This window comes from Asterias amurensis, chromosome 18 (genome assembly GCF_032118995.1).
Source record: "Asterias amurensis chromosome 18, ASM3211899v1".
In the NCBI taxonomy this organism is placed as follows: domain Eukaryota; kingdom Metazoa; phylum Echinodermata; class Asteroidea; order Forcipulatida; family Asteriidae; genus Asterias; species Asterias amurensis.
In genome coordinates, this window is record NC_092665.1 from 6342256 (window position 1) to 6361055 (window position 18800).

Consider the following 18800-nt stretch of genomic DNA (forward strand, 5'->3'; position numbering starts at 1 on the left):
GTGCCAATTGTCACTTTCCTTCTTTTTCTCTTTAAATACCTTGTTCAGATACACCCCCGCCCACCCCAGGGGGCCAGTCTCACATTGTTGCGACTACATGGTGATTTTGATAAAGGACAGTCCACTTAATAATAATCCTCACATCACATAAATCTTTCTTTCTGCAAGATACAGTTGCAAAATGAATTACTTTAATTTTCATAGATGAAGTTACACTATTGGTAATTGTCGCAGACCATATTCTCACTTGGTGTATCTCAACATAAATGCACAATATAACAAACCTGTGAAAATTTGAACTCAATTGGTCATTGAAGTTACGAGAGAGAAACGCCCTTGTCGCACAAGTCGTGTGCTTTCAGATGCTTGAATTTGAGTCCTCAGCTGAGGTCTCAAAATCAAATTCAAATATTTTAGAGGAAAGTTAATTCTTTCTTAAAGGATTTGGGTACCTTTTCAAAATGTCTATAGATTTACATTAAACCTATAGGGTTTGAAGATAATGATAGTGGAAAGCTTCCCTTCAAATATTACTTACTGAGGTGCTGTAGTTTTTGAGAAATGAGTAAAACAATGTCATGAAAATAAGTTTAGTAAATGATTAAAATAATTTTCGTCTCATGAGACGAAAATTATTTACATGACATTGTTTTACTCCCAAAAAACTACAGCACCTCAGCTTGTAATATTTTCAGGGAAGCTTTCTACTATCATTATCTTCAAACTGTGTAAGTAAGTTTAGTGTAAATCTGTGGACATTGTGTTTTTGTCCTACAAAAGTTACATAGACCCTTTAAAAACTACATTACTTCAGAGGGAGCCATTTCTCACAATTGTTTAAACTATCAACAGCTCTCTATTGCTTGTTACCAAGTAAGTTTTAAAGCTTACATTTATTTTGAGTAATTACCAATATTGTCCAGTGCCTTTAATAGTTTAGATTAACTGCTCACATAGTCCAATAATACTTAAAGCCATTGGACCCTTTCGGCTCAGAAAAAAACCCCAAAAGTTCACAGGTTTACAAATAACTTACAGGGTTTACAGAAGGTAGTGGTGAAAGACTTCTCTTGAAATATTATTCCATGAAATGCTTTCTTTTTTTAGAAAACAACAAAACCATATCAATTCTCGTTAACGGGAATTACGGATTTATTTTAAACACAAGTCATGACACGGCGAAACGCACGGAAACCAAGGGTGGGTTTTTCCGTTATTTTCGCCCAACTCCGATGAGCGATTGAGCCTAAATTTTCACAGGTTTGTTATTTGATATAGAAGTTGTGGTACACGAAGTGTGGGCCTTGGACAATACTGTTTACCGAAAGTGTATAATCATGATAATGGCTTTAAAACCATTTATTCATGAGCAAACATTAAAAATCAGAAAACGCACAACTACAAGTATATAGCTGTAATACTCATAGTTATAAAAAAAATTTCAATAAAGCTTGCTTCTATTTTAATTGCTTCACTGCCAAAATATTATTCCAAATGACTGAATAAGAATTAGAATAATACTGAAAAAATGCTATAATAATACTAAATTAAACAAGTAAATAAAATATGCCATGAAAGAGAAATAGATCAAGAACAAAAGAATGAAGAAACAGAAAGAGGAAATAGGTGAAACAATCTGAAAGGATGACACTGAACTCAGGACAAATAGAAGAGAATATTGGTAAATTTTAGTTTCATTCTCACATTAAAGTTTTATCTACAATAATCAAAAGAGACTAAAAACAAATAAAGTAATTGCATTATTACTTTAATGGATGAATGAAGATGACTCCACAAATTACATCGACAAAATACTAATAATGAATTATGCATTCATTTTTATGAAAATGCAGTATTAATTGACCAATCACCTATTTTGGTGGAAAGAAAAACAAGTTCCAAAAATCACACTTGTAACTTCTTCAGAAAAAAATCTGTTTTTCTTCATTAAGTTTGATAGACGTTAGCTTATTAATAAAAAATAGTCAGTGTTTATACAGCACTTTTCACGTCAAAAGGGGGTCCCAAATCGCTTCACATTGTTACCTTAAAGGCACTGGACACATTTGGCAGATGTCAAAGACAGGTCTTCTCACTTGATGTATCTCAAATGCATACAAAAAACACTGTGTCGAAGTTGCGAGATAATAATGAAAGAAAAAAAAAAAACAAAGTTGTGTGCTTCCAGATGCTTCATTTCGAGACCTCAAAATCTAACTCTGGGGTCTCAAAATCTAATTTGTTGAAAATGACTTCTTTCTAAAAAAAAACTTGGTTACTTCAGAGGGAGCCGTTTCTCACAATGTTTCATACTATCAACCTCTCCTCATTACTCGTTACCATGTAAGGTTTTAGGCTAGTAATTATTTTAAGTAATAACCAATAGTGTTCACTGCCTTTACACATGATTAATCTGAAACTGAGATGCCAATTTATGCTTAATATAAATATATACTTTTTACAGGAGTCTTTACAAGCTCAACTGTCTAAGCTACCTCAACTGTTTGTTCCAACAGGACGCCATTTATCCGCTGAGGTTTTGAATCAATTCAAGTATTTTAGTGAAAAATTACATGTACTTCTTTCTCAAAAACCATGTTCCTTCAGAGGGAGCCATTTCTCACAATGTTGTTAACCATCAACAGCCCTCCATTGCTCGTCACCAAGTAATTTTTATGCTAATAATTATTTTGAGTAATTACCAATAGTGTCCAGGGGTGGATTTCACAAAGAGTTAAGACTAGTCTTATCTCGACTTAGGACAAATTACTCCTAACTTAGGACTCCCCAAACGTTTTTGATATCTCCTAGGACCAGTCCTAAGGTAGGAATAGTCCTACACGTAACTCTTTGTGAAATCGGCCCCAGTGTCTTAAAAGGCACTGTACACGTTTGGTAATTGTAAAAAAAAACAGTGTTCTCATTTGGTGTATCCCATCATAAGCATAAAATAACAAACGTGTGAACATTTTGGCTCAATGGGTCATCGAAGTTGCGAGAAAATGATGAAAGAAAAAACACCCTTGTTGGACGAACTTGTGTGCTTTCAGATAGGAATAAAAGACTTCTAGCTAGAAGCCTTTCAATATGTTAGTGAGAAATTGTAAATCTTTCTCAAAAACTACGTTACTTCAGAGGGAGTAGCAATGTTTTATACCATCAACAGCTCTCCATTGCTTGTTACCAAGTCAGTTTTTAAGTTAATATTTGTCTTGAGTACTAACCAAACATGTACCTTCCCTTTAAACAACGTTCCTCCACAAAATATATATATTATTTGCCATTTTGATGTACTTGGAGAGTCAACAAGTTATTTCTGCTAACTTATTGCTAAAGGCTTGTTCCACCTGGTTTGCTTTTATTAAAATCTGCTTACTCGAGTTAGAATGGTCAGAATTTTTTTGGGGGTGGGTTGCCTTAGACATGAATGAGCATCGTAAACATTGGTGCAGTGTTAACACACATAGACAACATTAGCAATTAGCCATTTGCGAGTAAGATTTGAATCGTATCTGGTACAATGACTTGCTTAAGCCGTGTTCGCACTGGATTAATATTTTGGGCAACTTAACCATGACGCTGGGTTACATTCCGACCGGTTAACTTTCCCACCGTCCGCACTTGGATTTATTTGACTCGGGTAAACTTACCGAGACCGTGGGTTAACTAACTGAGCTGGCCCCCTGCGTAACATTGAATAGTTTGATAATCACAAAAATTTTATTCTTCCATGACAAAACATGTCAGCTTCTTCGGGTCACGGACGGATGGGAGATTTAACCGAGTCATCCCGTCCGCAATGGACTTTCTGGCTCGGTTAAACTGACCTGGTCAATCTTCCTGGGCACCTTTGGCTCAGTTAAACTACCCATTCCGGTCGGGTAAGTTTCCCGGGAGGAAAACTTCCTGGGCTGTTCGCATTGGACTTAAAATGGGTAAAGTTACCTATTGGATCGGTTAGTTTACCCAAATTAAGTCCAATGCGAACAGGGCTTTAGTCACAAGTTACCGCTTACATTTGAATTCCTCAGACTAAAGGGACCGTTGGTATATATTACATGATTCGGGGCAAGCTTTTGTATAGCATTCTCCAGATGAGCAAACCCTGGTACCAGTGTGCCATACACATCCATTCAGAATTGTGTATGCGTTTTCACCTTCACCGTTTCTTACGTAACTACGCAAAAGCTTACCCCTAATCATGTGACATAGCAATTGCTCTGTAGTCTTAGGAATTCAAACTTAAGTGGTGACATAACCATCATGCGCGACATTATACCAGACAAAGTTAAAATCTAAACATGCAAATTGCTTATGTCAAACACTAGTAACCCACACTTTTTGTAACTGAACATCAACATAAAATACAAAACCTGTGAGAATTTAAGCGCAATTGGTCATGAAAATCACAAGAAAATAGTGAGAACCCCAGTATATGTTTTCACCAATCACAAACAAAAATCTGAATGCAGCTCGCGAGATCTAAACTATCGTTTCATTCATTTCTAAAGACTTCAGCATTTCGAGCAAAACTATTTCAAGGGATGTTTTCAACCATGACCATCTTTATACCATGTATTATGAAGTGTATATCTGTGAGCATTTATATTTTAAATCTCACCAATACTGTGCACATCCTTAAAAACCAAATTTCCAGTACGAGTACGAGTTATTGTCTAGAAATACTTGGTTGTGATTCCTCCGATGCAGCGGACACCTCATCTTGCTCAATAAATTCAAATTCATCTTGATGATCAGGATTAGAACTGGAGCGACTTCCATTATCGTCTTCTTCTTCATCTTCCTCTTCTTCTTCCTCATTCTGTTTATCTGGATCCTCCTCTTGTACGTCATCACTTGTTACTCCTTTTTCTTCCTCTGTTTCTTTTGTCTCTTCTTCAGTCGTCAAAGTTGTGGTATTGGAAGATTTTGTGTCTGGTTTGTTGACGTCGAGTTGATAGGCAGGTTGAAATGATTCAAGTATTCCAACATCGGCAAGAAGATTTGGAAATATCCAGAGATGAAATCTCCCGATAGTACAACCCCACAGAAGGACGAACATGACAAGGCGTACTGCAAGAAGAGATCACAAGTCTTATCTTAAGTTATCTCAAGTGTAGTGTCCTCATCACCATTTTTCACGGAGAGATGGGCAAGTCAAAATGTAGAGAAGCTTTTTTATTTTATTAATGGATGCTCAAACTCAAACTGAAAACTATAAACCTTTATTGTACAGCTTCAGAGCACTGGTGCAGTTTAACCACTTCAAGTCAGATGATTATGCCTGACACAGTGATTTACAATTTATATGGTATGAGTGATAAAGGAATTGGGTAATTTTTGTCCAGAGATTAACATTAAACTTACACCGTTTGAAGATAATGGTAGTAGAAAGCTTACCTTAAAATATTAATTGCCGAGGTTGTGTAGTTTTTGAGAAATTAGTAAAACAATGTTGAAAATGCTATTTATCTAAAACAGTTGTCGTGACTTGTTTTACAAATTTTTCAAAAACTACAGCTTCCTACATGATGAACTTAGCAATCGCTAGAGCAAGAACACTTCTTACCACACCAGCCCCACCAAGACTTAAACAGTAAGTCCCTGTCTTCCTACATGATGAACTTACCAATCGCCAGAGCCAGTATCCTTCCCACAACACCAGCCCCACCAAGACTTAAATAGTAAGTACCTGTCTTCCTACATGGTGAACTTACCAATCGCTAGAGCCAGTACACTTCCCACTACACCAGCCCCACCAAGACTTAAATAGTAAGTCCCTGTCTTCCTACATGATAAACTTACCAATCGCTAGAGCTAAAACACTTCCCACTACACCAGCCCCACCAAGACTTAAATAGTAAGTCCCTGTCTTCCTACATGATAAACTTACCAATCGCTAGAGCTAAAACACTTCCCACTACACCAGCCCCACCAAGACTTAAATAGTAAGTCCCTGTCTTCCTACATGATGAACTTACAAATCGCTAGAGCTAGGCCACTTCCTACCACACCAGCGCCACCAAGACTTAAATAGTAAGTCCCTGTCTTCCTACATGATAAACTTACCAATCGCTAGAGCCATTACACTTCCCACTACACCAGCCCCACCAAGACTTAAATAGTAAGTCCCTGTCTTCCTACATGATGAACTTACCAATCGCTAGAGCCAGTACACTTGCCACTACACCAGCCCCACCAAGACTTAAATAGTAAGTCCCTGTCTTCCTACATGATGAACTTACCAATCGCTAGAGCCAGTACACTTCCCACTACACCAGCCCCACCAACACTTAAATAGTAAATCCCCGTCTTCTTACATGATGAACTTACCAATCGCTAGAGCTAGGCCACTTCCTACCACACCAGCGCCACCAAGACTTAAATAGTAAGTCCCTGTCTTCCTACATGATGAACTTACAAATCGCTAGAGCTAGGCCACTTCCTACCACACCAGCGCCACCAAGACTTAAATAGTAAGTCCCTGTCTTCCTACATGATGAACTTACAAATCGCTAGAGCTAGGCCACTTCCTACCACACCAGCGCCACCAAGACTTAAATAGTAAGTCCCTGTCTTCCTACATGATAAACTTACCAATCGCTAGAGCTAAAACACTTCCCACTACACCAGCCCCACCAAGACTTAAATTTAAATAGTAAGTACCCGTCTTCCTACATGATGAACTTACCAATCGCCAGAGCCAGTACACTTCCCACTACACCAGCCCAACCAAGACTTAAATAGTAAGTCCCTGTCTTCCTACATGATGAACCTACCAATCACTAGAGCCAGTACACTTCCCACTACACCAGCCCCACCAAGACTTAAATAGTTAAGTCCCTGTCTTCTTACATGATGAACTTACCAATCGCTAGAGCTAGACCACTTTTTACCACACCAGCGCCACCAAGACTTAAATAGTAAGTCCCTGTCTTCCTACATGATGAACTTACCAATCGCTAGAGCTAGGCCACTTCCTACCACACCAGCGCCACCAAGACTTAAATAGTAAGTCCCTGTCTTCCTACATGATAAACTTACCAATCGCTAGAGCTAAAACACTTCCCACTACACCAGCCCCACCAAGACTTAAATTTAAATAGTAAGTACCTGTCTTCCTACATGATGAACTTACCAATCGCTAGAGCCAGTACACTTCCCACTACACCAGCCCCACCAAGACTTAAATAGTAAGTGCCAGCTCTCATCCATGGTGGCCACAGAGGAAACAAACAAACTCCTATCGCTCCAACAACTACAAAAAAAAAAAATATAATAACGAAGCTATAATGGAGTCATACTAAGGGAATCAATGTGTGGTGAAGAGGTTTTCAACTAGTGGTTTAATCCCAACGAGGCCTGGTTCTTCATAATTTTACCGAGACTAAGTCGAGGTAAATTATCAAGAACCAGGCCTCGGCTGGTTTAAACCACTAGTTGAAAAACATAAATTTTAACAGATTTGTTACTTTATGCATATGTTGAGATACACCAACTGTTCAGACTACTCTTTGACAATTACCAATAGCTGAATAGTGTCCAGTGTCTTTAAAGCCATTATACACTTTCGGTACAGAAAAAAAATAAAAGTTTTACAGGGTTTACAGAAGGTAATGGTGAAAGACTTATCTTGAAATATTTTTCCATGAAATGGTTTACTTTTTGAGAAACCATTAAAACATTATCAGTTCTCGATAGCGAGAATTACGGATTTATTTTAAACACATGTCATGACGCTGCGAAACGTGGGGAAACAATGGTTGGTTTTCCCGTTATTTTCTCCCGACTCCGATGACCCTAAATTTTCACAGGTTTGTTATTTTATATATAAGTTGTGATACACGAAGTGTGGGCCTTGGACAATACTGTTTACCGATAGTTTACTCTCAAACCACATAACTACACATTATGAGGGCAATTCGAAGTTAAACTCACCTAGCAACAAACCATATACATAGTACATGGGTTTGATTGGGTCATAAATCCACACGTATGCCTGTGGGTGAAAAAAAAAGGAAATGAATATACAATATTGAATAATGAGAAGTTAAAAAGATACTGCAGAAGACTATGTTCCATTTCATTAAAGGCACTGGACACTATTGGTAATTACTAAAAAAACTTGTTAATAATAATAATAATAATAATAATAATAAGACTTTTAATGCGCACATATCCACCCTGCTGGGTGTTCAAGGCGCAGAATTGTTGTCATAAAAACATTTATGTTAGCATTTATGTTAGCATAAAAACTTACTTGGTAATGAGCAATGATAGTATAAAACCTTATGAAAATCATATGCATCTGAAAGCACACAACTTGTGCGACAAGGGTGTTTTTTCTTTCATTATTCTCTCACAACTTCGACGACCTATTGAGTCTAAATTTATACATGTTGAGATACACTAAGTGAGAATACTGGCCTTAAGAATTACCAATAGTGTCCAATGCCTTTAAGGAATGAGAACTTGATATAATAATAAGAGCTTGTCAGAGTTGCGCATGAAGCTGAGACCTGTAAGATCTAAAACTAAAACAGGACACACGACAAAATTAAGTGCTTATACACCAATCCAGGCACGCAAGTGTTGGGCACCGCGCTCCTACTGCGGAGTACCTGCGCCTAATTTTTTGCACAAAGACACGAGAAAATCATGTTCCTTTTCACTCTCCATAGAAATTAAATGTTTTCCTCAACGACTTACAAGATTTCCTTGATAGGAGATCATGATATACCAATGTAGATCACTGACCACAAATATTTGCAACTAAAAAGAAACCGAATCATCTTAAAAACGATGCTTGTCTTAGGTGAGTTAGGGGTCAAAGACGCGGAAACTGCATAATAGTTGCTAAAATGCGTTACATCGGCAAGGTATTTTGTCAGAATTCCAGTATTTTACTTTCTGCTTAATTTTAAAAATTTATCAAGAATGTAGTACATCGTTATATCATGCAGCCATATCAGGGAAATTGCATAGATTGTCGAGGAAGACATTCAATTCCCGTAAAAAGTGGAAAAGAAAACGATTTTCTTGTGTCTTTGTGCACAAAATTAGGCACAAGTACACCGCAGCAGTGGCGCGCCACGCCCAGCACTTGCACAACCCGATTTGTGTATACTGTGGGTAAACACAAATAATAACATTATTTATCCCCGATTCAAATTTAACATCTGTTAAAATCACTTTGATACCTGCTTTGATTGGTTTTTGAAAGGGCCAGGGCACCAAGGCATTATCTCCTCTGTAAAGGGCACCCTAAATGTATGAGGAAATTGTACAGTTCTACTGGAGCATTTCAATGGAGCACCAAGGCTATGACCAGGGGGCATGGACACAATCGCCTCCATTGAGAAGTATACGGTCTGTGCTCTAGAATGAAAATTTCATGGATTCAAATCCCAGAGCGATATGCCTGTGGGGTATGGGGGCTAACTAGCCAGCAGCCGATTTCACGAAACGCTAGGATTAATCCTAACTCGAGGAAGGACGAGCAACTCGTCCTAACTAAGGAAGGGTTTGATGCGTCCTACGTATTTGGATACGGATCTGAACCTGTCCTAAGTCCTAAGATTGATCCTAAGTTAGGAAGAGTTTGGTGAAATTGAAGGCTGAACATCTGACGTCACACTTTGAGGCTTGTGAATAACGCCAGAGACCTGCCTCGAGACAGGCATGTATATTCACCTTTGACCTAATACCCTCATTTCAGATAAGGATACGCAGTCAAATTCCATTGTGGACGTGACAGCAGCGACTGTTTTGGCACCTATGTCACTGCACGTTTATCAATGATATCATTGTATCCAATGGAATCACTGGATCTAGCGGCAGGGACCTGTCTTAAAGACAGCAGCCCTGTCTAGGGGCTAACTTATCACTTTGGCAATAACCGATGAGTTGAAGACCACTTACATCACTTCCATCTTTGAAGTACTGATCGTCTGTGGGCTCAAGTTTTATCTTCCTCTTGCCTTCCTTGCTCTTCTTAGCTTTTGGTGTTCCCTCTTCCTGTAATAAAAACATGAAACACTTGAAGATTAAGATTAATAATAACATCAAAGTCTTATCATGCTTATAAAGCTCATGTACGTGTATCTACCAAACAAGGTACTCAAGGCGCTGAGTACAAACTTTCAGAAAGATTGGTTATTGAAGTTATGAGTTATGAGAGCCAATTATGTAGCACTTATAAGGGTTTACAAGGTGCTACGGCGCATACAGAAGCCACAGCCAGGAACCCCAGGGGGAACCCGGGGCCGAACCCCTTCTCTTTTCGGTAGGTGCACAGGGTTCTTTTATACGCATACACAACACGGGACGAACGGCTTCACGTCCCATCCGTAGGACGAAGCAATGATTAAGTGTCTTGCTTCAGGACACAAGTGTCACGGCTGGGGATTCGAACCCACACTCTGCTGAACAGAAACACCAGAGTTTGAACTCGGCGCTCGCAACCACTCGGCCATGACACTTCCACGGGTTGACACGGGTAGAAATTACCAAAACTCGGCCAAGTTTTACTTGGCTGGTGAAATGTCACCGGATTTTCTGGCTCAGTTAAAGGGAAGGCACATTTTTGGTAATTACTCAAAACAAATATTAACTTAAAAACTGACTTGGAAATGAGCATTGGAGAGCTGTTGATAGTATAAAACATTGTGGGAAACGACTCCTGTTGAAGAAATGTAGTTTTTGAGAAAGCGGTAGTTTCTCACTAAAATAATAAAATACATCTAACTAGAAGTCTTTTATTACTATCTGAAAGCACACAAACAACTGAACAAGGGTGTGTTTTCTTTAATCATTTTCTCGCCACTTCGTTGACCGATTGAGCCCAAATGTTCACAGGCTTGTTATTTCATGCCTATGATGGGATACACCAAGTGAGAAGACTGGTCTTTGACAATTACCAAACGTGTACGTTCCCTTTAAACTGACCTGGTCAATCTTCCTGGGCACCTTTGGCTTGGTGTAACTACCCATGCAGCGTGGTTAAAGTAACCTGTGGAGAAAGTTACCTGGGCTGTTCGCACTGGACTTTACATGGGTAAGTTGCCCACTTGCTCGGTTAGTTATTCCAAATTAAGTCCAGTGCGAACAGGGCTTAAGAGTGGGGGGGGGGGGGGTCGTGGTTTTTAATATCATCAAGTGGCATATGTGGTGTTTGTTTCCAGAATGCCTCGAGTACCGTAGTGTTTGCCACATACCAGTGTAGGGTTAAACCAAAATAATAACATGCTCTCACATCACAGTTAGTAAATGAATATGTCCATATAAAATTCAAGATAATTATAGAAGAGGGGGCCCAATTTCCTAGAGCTGCTTTAGGCAGGAAAAGGAGCCAAGCAGAGCTATATACTTGCAAGAATAAGGCTACCAGCCAAAATACCATGTCACATATGTACCATATGTGACTGGTATCCTGAATTTTTTCGCTTAGCAGAAGGGTCTTTCTGTGTAAAATCACCGAAAGAAATTGCAAAATTGGCTCAAATTAGGTAAATGGGGTAATCGTGGCCCAACAAGCTCAAATTTCAAATTTAAGCTCCATCTGATAAATGGCTTTCATGCTACAGCATGCTCTTTCTCCTCCATTTCGGTCAAAATGCGCCTGACTGCGGATAGTCAAACGACCATCAATTGATAACCACTGGGTCAAAACTGGTTGAAAATTAATGTCTTTGGAGAGGTGCCTTTGGGTGATTTGACACGGAATGACCCAGAAACATTTAAAGGCACTGGACACCTTTGGTAATTGTCGAAGACCATTCTCCTCACTTGGTGTATCTCAACATATGCATAAAATAACAAGCGTTTGAAAATTTGAGCTCAATTGGTCATTGAAGTTGCGAGATTATAATACAAGAAAAACACCCTTGTCTCACAAAGTTGTGTGCTTTCAGATGCTTGATTTTGGGACCTCAAAATCTAAGTTCTCACAATGTTTTTACACTAAACACAGCTCTCAACTGCTTGTTACCTAGTAAGTTTTTATGCTAACATTAACAATTATTTTGAGTAATTATCAATAGTGTACACTACCTTTAGAGTCATTGGACCTTTTCGGAACAGAAAACAAAATAACAGTTTAAAGATTTACAAATAACTTACAGGGTTAACAGAAGGTCATGGTGAAAGACTTCTCTTGAAATATTAGTCCATGAACATGATGAAATGCTTGAGTTTTTGAAAAATACATTAAAACAATTATCAATTCTCGATATCGAGAATTACGGATTTATTTTAAACACATGTCATGACACAGCGAAACGTGTGGAAACAAAGGTGGGTTTTTCCCGTTATTTTCTCCCGACTCTGATGACCGATTGAGCCTAAATTTTCACAGGTTTGTTATATTGTATGTATAAGTTGTGGTACACGACGTGTGGGCCTTTGGACAATCATCTTTACTAAAGTATCCAAAGGCTTTAAAGATATTTAAGGCCTTCATTATTTCAACTTACCCTATCATTAATCTCTTTATCCACTTTTTCTTTAGTTTCTTTCTCTTGCTTCTTGTCTTTCTTGCTTTTGGTTTCTTCCTTCTTTACATCTTGTACCTTGTCCTCCTTCTTACCCTCCTTTTCTTTTTTCTCGTCTTTCTTACTTTTTTTCACCACTTTTAGGGCACGATGGAACATCCCCTTCTGCAAAAGTCTGAAACAAAAATTGGGGCATAAAACAAAACTTGTCAAAGCAAGATGAAACTTGAAGCCAGTGGATGTCAAAAGGTCTCATTCGACGCCATTTTGATGTAACATCACTGAAATTTAGCAATGAACTAAATATTCCAATAGACCATATTGAATATGACGTCGTCATTCAAACATCTGCCCTACACCACGGCGTCTGTGAGTGTGTGCGTGGAGGTGTGTGGCATGTGCTGTAGAAATTTATCCGGGAACTCTGTGTGTTGTGCGCTTCAAAAATGTACGCTTTAATCGTGCATGTGGTTTGCCCAACAAGATGGCGACTTTCATAGCAACAAAAGGATTATTCAATGGTCTGTACACAAAAGTACAGAAACATACAAATCTGCAATACATAGTATTAATTATTTAGATATTTGTTGATGTTAACAAATCTTGCACTAGAAAGGTATCAAATACAACATTTTATTCTAGGTTGCAGGTGGGCACAGAGTCCATGACCTCTGCCGTCCCTGGTCTTGGCCTTGGTGCCCTTTAAAATGTTCTCATAGACTTTTAAGTGGAATGGATGTGCCCCTTCCAAAAGTTGTATCCAGAATGCTAGACAGTTTTTTAGAAAGCCGCGTGGAGAACCCTAGGTTGTGTGAAACTTCACCCCAAATTACTTATTTCTTTGCTCAAAAGCATTTCTTATGGCATTATAAACATGGTCTTTGTCTAGCATTTATCATAACAAAAGCCTATCAGTCATGTCAGTGGAGGCAGTTAATTTGAAGTAGGCGTGGCTTACAGTGGCTCACACTTAATTGATGTCTTGTGTCCATGGATGTTTTGAGCTGTTTCTGTAGTTCGTTAATTTGTGCCACTGACCACTGTGGGAAAAACCCTGACAAGGGAAATTGAAGTTTCTACTCCGACATTTTAAAGGGCATCATGGACCTACCTCTGTACATAATAATAATAGCTACTTTTTATACGGCGCTTTTCAAGCCCGAAGGCGTCCCAAAGCGCTTCACATTATTACCCCTGGTCAAACTGGGGTACTTTTTCAAAATGTCCATAGATTTACATTAAACTTACAGGGTTTAAAGATAATGATAGTGGATAGCTTCCCTTTAAATATTACTTACTGACGTGCTGTAGTTTTTGAGAAATGAGTAAAACAATGTAATGAAAATTTGTTTGTAAAAGCTTAAAATAATTTTCGTCTCATGAGACGAAAATTATTTTCATGACATTGTTTTACTCATTTCCCAAAAACTACAGCGCCTCAGCACAGAATATTTTCAGGGAAGCTTTCTACTATCATTATCTTCAAACTGTGTAAGTTTAGTGTAAATCTGTGGACATTGTGTTTTTTTGTCCTACAAAAAGTACATACATGTACACCCTTTAAATCATTCCTTAAACCATCTCAACTCCCTGGGGAGTATACAGTATAGCGCTACTTGGCTAAATCAATCACAAGAACCATCTCTGTCCCCACAGGTACCCATTTACCCCTGAGTGGAGAAGCAAATGGTTAAGTGTCTTGCTCAAGGACACAAGTGTCACGACCGGGATTCGCAAACAATCACCTACCGGTCAAGGTACTGTACCACTGAATTCCTGTCTGTAAATAAGATGTCTGTACTGCTCTTGCCAGATGCCCACTTAGAGTCTAAAAGCATATCAACGGCTTTAGACCCTGCAATAAAACAACAAAAACAGCCCAATTTATAAGTGATTGATGGCTTGAGTTATTGATAAGGGAATCAATGTGTGGTGAAGAGGTTTTCAACTAGTGATTTAAACCCAACGAGGCATGGTTCTTGATAATTTTACCGAGACGAAGTCGAGGCAAAATATAAAGAACCAGGCCTCGGCGGGTTTAAACCACCAGTTGAAAACCGATTCAACACACTTTGATTCTCATTCATAAATACCTTTTCGGTCAAAAAACATCAACACTTTTTGGTCAAAAGGTATTATAAATGCAAAAATTATAATTGTTCAATGATTTCTTTCAACACAACAACCCTCCAGCAATGAAATGGTAAGGCCCTCGGGTAAACGACTCCTTTTAAGGAGATGCTGTGCATGTCGCGCGTATCGCGTGATGTTGCACAACTGTTTGAGCCGTTGCTCTCGACCAATAGGAATGAAGACAGTGTCTTTTAAGCACAGGAGCAAGCGCGTGTGTCGCGCCCATGTTTCAACACTTTTTACTGCAGTGTTATATCATCCGTTCAAACAACCCCTTGTGATGCCCTCTCGACCAATCAGAATGGATAAACTGTCTTAGGTATTTATGAATGTTTATTATAACATCTATTCGGGGAAAACATTCACAAGTACATGTACACAAAACATTTAAAAAGAAAAACAAAATCAAGTTAAACAACAGTGGGATGCCCAGGAGAGCATTACAGTTAATAATATTTAACTGCCACATTTCTTTTCCCAGGTATCCCCAGACAATCAGGCAAAGACTTGTATTTGACAAAGCGAGGCCATTTTGCAAATTTATGGGACTCGCCTTGGTAAAACAACTTTTGAAATGACACTAAAACAAGACTAGGGCAATCTGTGGCCTCCCCGTAACTTTGGGCTATAAACTGATTTACATTGGAACCCTGCATATGTACAGGCCTGATACTTCACAGAGGCAATGGAGGCGATTGCCTCCGTTGCCCCTTGCCATTGCCTTGGTGCCCTAGAAATGCTCCAGTAGAAATTTACAATTTCCTCATAGGGTGCCCTTTGCCAAAGAGAAATGCCTTGGTGCCCTTGCCTTTTCAAAAATGAAGCATACAGGCCTGTATGTACATATTGACTCACTCTGCGGTTGTGCAGTTAATAACGATCCTACATGTATCATAACCTAAATTACATGAAGTAGTGTATAGTTAGTCCCAGCCAATTTTCTATACCTTCCGCCCAGGTAGTAGTTAAAAAGTAGGACAGTTCTTTTAAGAACTGAGAAGTCTCTCGAACAATCCGGCAAATCTACTCCGCGGTAGTAGAATATAGAAAGACAGTTCTCTAAAGAACAAACTCTACCTGGCAAGTAGATACACACATGGTGTTACCAGAAACATTGTTACCTCACCATGCAATGCCTCAAGTCATTGATTGTACTTCAAATATTATTGACAAACGAATGGTTTGTTTACCTGTAAAATAGTCCACCTTGTGGCCCATGAAGTTGCTGTTTTTGGTGGCTAGGTTGAAGCGAAGATGTTTCCCAACTGCAGTCTCCTCATCAGTTGGTTTGTCAGCTTGCCCTTCCTATATAGAAATACGTGTAGATACAATTTTATGCCATCAAATTCACATTCAAAAGACTGGGGGAATTAGTTCCATAAATACTGCCAATCATCAGGCGTCAGGGCCCAGTTTCATTTCAAAAATATGCTTAGCATGAAATTTCTTTCTTGACAAAAAACAGGATTACCAACCAAATTTCTGTTGTTTCATATTGCTTGTTACTGGTATTCAGCTGTTGTTTGCTTATCCTGAAAATCACGTGGAAATTTGGTTGGTAATCCTGTTTTTATCAAGGAAGAAATTCCATGCTTAGCAAATTTTTGTGCTTAGCAGCTCTATGACATTGGGCCCTGGACTTGCTGTGATTCTTGGCTCAACTCAGCAACCACAGCTCCTGGGGCAAAAAGCCTTTTTGAGATATGGCGGACAGCGGACACAATACGTTATAAGTTTTGGTAAATTTGTGTGTACGTGTATCAGTACTGACGTGTATACACTTAAACCAAACAGTACACACCTATCACTTCCACCATATGTACCTCAAAAAAGGTTATGGTCTTCCACCTACAAACAGGGTTCTGGTTTACAATGTGCTGTGGCGCAATATGCTCGAATCAAACCAGGAACACCGGGGCGATCCCCTACTCCATCAAAGAATGCACTGGGTTCTGTTATGTGCGTTACACAACACACAGGACCAACGTGTAGACATCTGGAAGATGCATGATGTTTTAGTGCCAAGTCACAGACAGCAAGGATTGTTGAAGTAAACTAATCTGTCCCTTGGTCTTGTTGGATACACCTCCCTGATGAGATGGAGCATGCTGATTATCACCTGAAACTTGTTAAAGTCACCTGGCAATATAATTTTTTTTTTCATAAAGTTGTGTGGGGGTGACTCCGCCTACCCTTTTTGTGACATCAATCGAGGCAGAGTTTGCCTCGATCGAACATCGAACACCGTACGTGCAAGTACATTCAAGTCCTAGTCGTGAGTTTGTACATTTCGAAAAAGTTGTTTTCTGGCATTTTTCCGGCAATGTGGATCTGGTGTATTGCTGCTGGATGCAGCAAAACAACTAAAGATGGGGTCAGTTTGCAAGTCTTTTCCAGCGCTGTGCACATGGTGCAGCAAACACTACGAGCCGTCGTGCTTCGAGAATCCGAAATACACTACACATTTTGACATGAAGAAAAAGGTTCTTTTCTGAAACATGACGCCATCCCAATAATTTTTCAAGCTAGTGGGGAAGTCAAAGAAGGTACCTGAAAGATGTAACAAACCTAAAAAAAAAAACAGGTATTGTTTTAACCTTGAGGGCATGTTTTTAGCTTGCGCCAAGCGTCACTATCTTGTGTTGGCACTGCATGAATTAATCGCGCCTCGATTGACGTCACGAACAGCCCCCTCTCTGGTCGGGCTTATTTTCAAATTTGCAAATAACATGGAAAAAAATGTTTTTAAACCTTAGTTAATTGTTTATTCATACTTCACTCATCAAAACACATTTTAGTGACAAAAGCTTTATTTTGACAAAAAACTGCACAGGTTTGTAACACCCCTCTCACAGAATGGTTTAGTCCAACTCTGCCGCATTATGATTATGAATGCATGTGGGGAAAGTTTTGATAGTGCCGTACAAAAGAAACTTCAGTTATCATGGTTATTGGTGGCTAACGGTCGTAAAACTTTGACCTATCAATGCTTATTTGAAAAACGTGTAGCGTTAAGGAGGCCCAAAATATTGGACCCCTCTTAAAATAAAAGGCTCACGGGGAGCCTTTTATATATTAAACATTTCTAGAAAAAGGGGGGGGGGGGGTAGGGGAAAAGTTTCCGTATGGCGCCACCACTTTTTCATTCGATATGAAAAGTATCTAAAAATGGAAAAGTTTTCGTATGGCGCCACCACTTTTTCATTGGATATGAAATAATATAGTATCTAATTTACCTCAATGAGATATCCCTTTTTGTAAAAATGCGTGAAAAAGTGGTGGCGCCATACGGAAAGTTATCCCTAAAAATTACCACAATGACTAATGAGATTTCCCTTTATGTAAAAATAAGTGAAAAAGTGGTGGCGCCATACGGAAAGTTATCCTCACTGACCAGTGCAATTGCATAATAATCGAATGCCACGTTTGACGTCGGTAATGTTTTGTTGATGATCTAACAGCTGCTAGGCGGAACCGCTGTGCGTGATGTGTTCACTGCTCTCACAGGCTACTGTACTGTTTTTATTGACACTAAAAACAGTTTATATAACTTCAATTCTTTCCAAAACAAGACATACGGAACAGTATATGAATACGCATTTTAATGGAACAGTCATAATGAACAATTTACTTCAATTTTAGACATTGCTTACATCTCTCTTCTTTCGTCGTCTATTCTGACGTTCCGCCATGTTGGGAAAAATAACTAGTCAAGAGAGGGCGTAGTACAACACCGCAAAGAAAAACTGGGTGGTGTGGGCGGGGTGGGAATAGGTGGGGGGGGGGGGTGTCCCAATTACAATGGTAATAATGTGGGTCGTTCTAGGCACTGGACGCGACACCTTTGGTAATATTTTGAAAGACCAGTGTTTTCATTTTGTGTATCCCACATTGTGCATCAAATAAAAAATCAGCGGGAAAAATCTTGCAGAGTTGCAGAGAATAATGAGAAGAGAAAAAACATATTTTGATGACAAGTTTCCACTATTTTCTCGTGACAGATGGCCGATCAATCTCAATCTTCGACAGGTTTGTCAGTTTATGTATAAGGTGGATTACTAAAGTGCTTACACTAACTGCCAGCAGCTGTTTTGTTAGCAGAACCAATTCTGTAATGTTAATTCCTTTAAACAAAATGTAATTAACATTTGTTTGCACCTTTGGTACTTAAAGGCC

At 39.0% G+C, this 18800-nt stretch overlaps 1 protein-coding gene and 2 pseudogenes across 1 annotated transcript; 1 reads left to right on the forward strand and 2 right to left on the reverse strand.

Annotated features, from left to right (window-relative positions):
* The window catches only part of LOC139950315 (tripartite motif-containing protein 2-like), a 196399-nt pseudogene that overhangs the window by 158346 nt on the left and 19253 nt on the right, over positions 1-18800 (forward strand).
* The window catches only part of LOC139950964 (alkaline phosphatase-like), a 152358-nt pseudogene that overhangs the window by 63846 nt on the left and 69712 nt on the right, over positions 1-18800 (reverse strand).
* LOC139950317 (translocation protein SEC62-like) lies at positions 231-18316 on the reverse strand. Its single transcript, XM_071948928.1, has 8 exons — positions 18278-18316; positions 15815-15929; positions 14241-14346; positions 12474-12666; positions 9922-10017; positions 7939-7999; positions 7139-7258; positions 231-5073 (listed from the first exon to the last, which is right to left on the reverse strand). The coding sequence occupies exons 1-8, from the start codon at positions 18314-18316 to the stop codon at positions 4670-4672; spliced, it is 1134 nt and encodes a 377-aa protein (XP_071805029.1). The 3' UTR covers positions 231-4669.